Source organism: Elephantulus edwardii, unplaced genomic scaffold (genome assembly GCF_000299155.1).
Source record: "Elephantulus edwardii isolate Elephantulus edwardi_28Jun2011 unplaced genomic scaffold, EleEdw1.0 scaffold00269, whole genome shotgun sequence".
Taxonomy (NCBI): domain Eukaryota; kingdom Metazoa; phylum Chordata; class Mammalia; order Macroscelidea; family Macroscelididae; genus Elephantulus; species Elephantulus edwardii.
The window spans coordinates 2,656,387-2,661,829 of NW_006400019.1; the positions used below are offsets into that span (position 1 = coordinate 2,656,387).

The 5,443-nt window shown below is 39.1% G+C and overlaps 1 protein-coding gene across 1 annotated transcript in view; it reads right to left on the reverse strand.

Annotated features, from left to right (window-relative positions):
* Nucleotides 1–5,443, reverse strand: part of F8 (coagulation factor VIII, procoagulant component) — a 212,088-nt gene that overhangs the window by 28,683 nt on the left and 177,962 nt on the right. The window contains exon 21 of the mRNA XM_006900001.1: nucleotides 4,643–4,728. Within this exon, the coding sequence (XP_006900063.1) occupies nucleotides 4,643–4,728 (86 nt within the window). The remainder of the gene's footprint in view (nucleotides 1–4,642; nucleotides 4,729–5,443) is intronic.

Below are 5,443 nucleotides of genomic sequence, written 5' to 3' on the forward strand. Positions count from 1 at the left end.
TCTCCGCTTATCCAACTTGCTGAAATCTTGAATTTCTGAAAGTTTTCTGTCTATATATGGCTATAGATGCTTTTGGATAATCTTCAGCAAGATTTAGCTAGCATGTGATATTAATAATTGTTGTTGTTATATGCCATCCAGTCACTTGCCACTCATAGTGACCCTATGCACAACAGCTCTGAACCCTGATCTATCCCGTGCCAATTTCATTGTCTCTGACACCTTTACCTCCAATACCCCAGTCACTGAGTCAATCTCATCCAGTGTCGTCCTCTCCTGTGCTGTCCCTCCACCTTCCCAAGCATGATGTCTTTCTCCAAGGACTGGTCCCTCCTTGCAACAAGCCCAAAGTGTGTCGGACAGAGTTTTAGAATCCTTGCCTCCAAGGAGCAGCCTGATTTCACCCTCTCTACAATGAACCTGTTTGTTCTCCTAGCAGTCCATGGTATATTCAATACTCTTCTCCAGCACCACAACTCAAAGGCATCAATTCTCCTTCTATCATCCTTAGTCATTGTCCAGCTTTCCAATGCATAGCAAGTAATTGTGAAGACCATGACTTGGATCAGGTACACTTTAGTCTCCAGACAGACATCATTGCTCTTCAGTACTCTGGAAAGGTCCCCAACAGATTTTCCCAAAGCAGTTTGTCTTTTGACTTCCTGGCTGCTGGTACCAAGAGTGTTGATTTTACTGTTCAATAATTTCTACATTCTATTGGATCATCTTCTTGTGGTGGGAATAAATATGGATCCCTTACAGTCAGTTGGCCAGGTAGCTGTATTTCAAATTTCTTGGCATAGTCTAGTGCACATCCAGGACTGAATATGTTTCTTGAAGTACTTCAAATGGTTTTCTATCAATTCCTAGGGCCTTAGTTTTTTCCATGCCTTCAGTGTTGACTGATCTTCTTCCTTCAGCACCATTGGTTCTTGATCATAGACTACTTTGACCAATTCTTTTCGGTACAGTGACTCTGTATTCCTTCCCTTTTCTTTTGATGCTTCCTGCATCATTCAAGATTATGCTCATAGAATCCTTCAGTATTACATATAAGTGCTTGAATTTGTTCTTCAGTTCTTTCACCTTGAGAAATACAGAGTGTATTCTTCCGTTTTTATTTTTTAATTCTGGAGAAAGCCAGAAAGGTATTTACTTGTGTTTTATTGTATGGATCATAACGAATTGTGGCTAACATTGAGAAGAATGAGAATCTCAGAACACTTACTTGTGCTCATGAGAAACTGACACATAAACCAAGAAGCAGTTGTCCAAACAGAAAAAGTGAACACTGCATGGTAAGGAAAGGTGTATTTCTAGGTTATGTTCTTTCTCTGTACCTAATTCAATCTGTATGCTGAGCAAATTATCTGAGAAGCTGGACTCTATGAAGAAAAACGTGGGATCAGGTTTGGAGGAAGACTTATCAATAACCTGTGTTATGCAAATGACACAACCTTGCTTGCTGAAAGTGAGAAGGACTTGAAGCACTTACTGCAGATGATCAAAGATTACAGACTTCAATATGTACTACACCTTAATATCAAGAAACCAAGATTAATAGGCAACATTATGATAAATGAAAGAAAGAGTAAAGTAGTCAATGATTTCATTATACTTGGGTCCACAATCAACACCCAGGGTAGCAACAGTTGAGAAATTAAAAGATATGTTACATAGGGAAAATTTGATGTTAAGGAACTCTCCAAAGTGCTTTATAGAGCAAGAATGTAAATTTAAAGACTAACGTGTGTTTGATCCAAGCCAAATGGTATTTTCAATTGTTTCATTTGAAAGTTGGATCCTGAATAAGAAAGACTGAAGATTTCATGCCTTTGAATTGGGTGTTGGCTAAATATCTCATGGACTGCACAAAGAACAAACAAATCTGTCTTGGAGGGGGGCAGCTAGGGTACTCCTTAGAGGCAAGGATGGTTAAATGTTGTTTCATATACATTGGTCATATTTTCAGGACGGGCCAGTCCTTGGTATAAGACATCCTCCTGGGTAAGGTGAAGGGTCAGGGAAATATAGGAAGCTCCTAAAGGAGACAGATTGTCACAGTGACTATAACAATAGGCTTGAGCCTAATGGACCTTGGGAGGATGGCAGGATAGGGAAAGGTTCAGATCTGCATTTCATAAGGTACCTGCCAACTACAAGATAACACTGATGCTTAGCAAGTTGTTGGAATGAATGAGTGAATAATGGCAAGGTGGCCAAGAATGGTTAGCTCTTTTAAGAAATGTTTTTATAGGGGAGCTCTGGTGGCCTAGTGGCAAGAAGCTGCACTGCAATCCCAGAGGCGCATGGTTCGAATCCACCAGATGCTCTGCCGGGAAAGGAGGGACAATCTCCTGTACCAGTCAGATCTGATCTGACGGTACACAGACACACACAGACACACACACACACACACACACACACACACACACACACACAATGATAAAAAAAACGAAATGTTTTTATGATGGTGTAGTAATGTGGATTTACACTGCTAACCCAAATGCCAAGCCTCGAGGGAAGTTCAGCTGTGAGGAATCGTAGTCATAGCAGTTGTAGTAGAACTCAACTCACTGTCCTTACTGTGGAGTTAGTTTTGACTCACGGCTAACTCTCTGTGGGGTTTCCAAAGTTGTAAATTTCATGGGAAGAGATTGCTCATCTTCCTTCTAGGGAGCAGCTGGTGGCTTTGAACTGCCAGAAAGGCTATGCCTTTGGGCTAACAGAATAACTACCTATGGACTATGCCACCAGAGCTCCCTTCTGTAAGACACTAATTCTAGTTTCATTCAGCATGCCATGTAGTGTGTCAGGTTACAAATCTTCAGTGGCCACCTGTGAGGCTCTAAGTCTTTGTTTAATTTTTTCCTAGTCATCTGCCCTTCATTGGAAGTGCTGTACTGAAGTCTCCTATTATTATCGTGGAGTTGTCTCTCTTCAAACCTGTTAAAGCTTGATTTCTCTATTGTGCTGTCTTTGAGATTAGTTCTGGCCAAAAGGGTGATAGGTATGGTTTTATTGCTGTCATTTTTCTGCACTCATTTTTGTGGTGCTGTTGATTTTCTTTGTTCCCTCTGCTTTTCTGTGCTGAGTTAATTTTAAGGCTTTTCTTGAAATTTTCTTTACTTTTATTGTTTTGGTGTTTGCTAAGTCTTTATAGTTGTCTATATTTTGGTGGGGCTTACTCATTTTCTTAGAGATTATCTTATGAAACATTGTTTTATCTCCTAGTCTAAAACATTTCACTTTGTCTTGAAATCTCCTTGCCTTCCTATCCATTTAGAAGTTCTGTAACTACACATTGTATCCTCTTTCCTCCCACTGCAGTTGTCCTGGTTTAGACTAAGACCTCTGTTTCCCTATCTTTAGCGTCATATGTTTGTTATGTTGTTGTTGCTATGTGCTGTTGAGTCAGCTATGACTCATAGTGACTCTACAAGCAACAGAACGATGCCCTGTCCAATCTTGCTCCATCCTCATGATCTCCGCTGTGCGTAAGCCAATTACTGTAGTCATTGTGTCAAACCATCTGCTAAGGGTCTTCGTCTCCTTTACGAACTCTTTACCTTTGTGAGCATGATCCAGGGGCTGGGCCCCCTGCTAACATGCCCAAAGTATGTGAGAAGTAGGGAAGTAGGTAGTAAAATGTGTACCAAAGTCCCTCTTTACAAGCTGTGAGGCCAGAGGTAGGAAGCATACTAGATAGGTAGAGAGCACAGCTAAAAACAGACCCATTTTCTTCCTGTTTCTTGACTGAAGTGCTTAGAAGGAGCCTGTCCTGACATCAGGCAGAGAGATTGTCTTGACATTCCCAACTTGGCCTCAACTCTCATGTAGCAGAAAGGAAAAAAAGATGTTTCTATATGCTCAAGAAAGGGTCCAAAAGCCTGCTTTCCTACATATGAAATGATATTATTTTTTGATTGGTGAAGTTAAAATATATGATTAAAATAAGTCTTACCTGTTTCTTTAAAAATGTGTTTATTGAAAAATGTAAATCTTTAAATACATGTGCTTTGGTGTCATGGTTCTCATATTTTTCTTGGAAATACGGGAGTGAAAAAAATCTGTAAGACCAAATTCTTTTTAAAACTTTAGTTCACTTAAAGACATACATATTTTTAATGATAGGTTTTAAGTATTTTATCAGCTGATACTAATTTAGTAGGTTTTCTTTACTACCCTGTGATGTGAAATGTGTGAGAAAGATTGAATGAGTTTTAGAAAATAAAAACAATACATTTTTGCCCATGTGATGAGGGACAAGAGAATTTAGACACCTAGGTAGTCTTGGAAGATAGTGAGTTTGATCTCATAGAAAGTATGCATATATCCTAATCCTAGTAAAAAGATTAATAGCAAAGAAACAAGACAATTTAATATTACCAATTCTATTTCCAAGTCTTTTGTTCCATACTGGTTTTGTATAAATCACAAACTCCATTCTTTAGATTACCCATCTGTTAAATGACATTCTGTACACCGCTCTATCTATCATCTATCTATCTATCTATCTATCTATCTATCTATCTATCTATCTATCTATCTATCTCTCTATCTATCTCTGTATCTTTGGGCTTGCAAAAGGAAGAAATGTGATGAGTATTGACATATCTGTCCTCACTGATAATTTTCTTACCTTGATCCAAGGAAAGGGAGCCTTGGTGCTCCAGGCATTGACTGATCCAGTATAGTGAAGTCTGGCGAGCCTTGGAGCCCACTCTCCTTTGCCCAAGAAAAGAGAGAGATAGATTAGATTCTATTTGCTTGATCTTAGATGCTTGGGAATGAAACTATTGAGAAATATCTGATGGCTAAGAGGTAAGAATCTGAACCACAATACCAAAGGCACACTGTTCAAATCTACCATGAGAGATGGATGGGCAATCTCCTCCTGTGTGATTAAATGCCTCTGAAAACCTGCTACTGGGTCAGGTATGGGTTGGTTCCGACTTGATGGCACACAACAACAACAGTCCTAGTTGTAGAGGGGGGGAAATAATATTGTTTCAGTATATAACTTTAAAGTCTTTTTAAAAAAATATCCCTCCACCCCCCGGAACTGCCAACCTACAGGCTGGCAGTTCAAATCCATCTGCTCTGCAGGACAAAGATGGGCAGTCTCCTCCTGTGCAATGTTGCAATCAAGTAAAAAGCTCACAGCACATTACAAAAATGACAGTAATACAGAGGCTACACTAACCTCAAGGAGTTCAAAGCCTACTCTGATACTGTCACAGTACAATATGGAAAGTGCTACACCGAAATATGTTCATGACCCCACAGAAAATGTCAAGAATTCTCCTTTTCTCTTGTGTTTTTCATTTTTATTCTGCCTTTTTTTTGTATGGAGAGTTATACAATTTTTTTAATTTATTATTAATTTCAATGAAAATTTACAGAGACTTTGGATTTCCATTCATTCATTGTTGCATTTTTC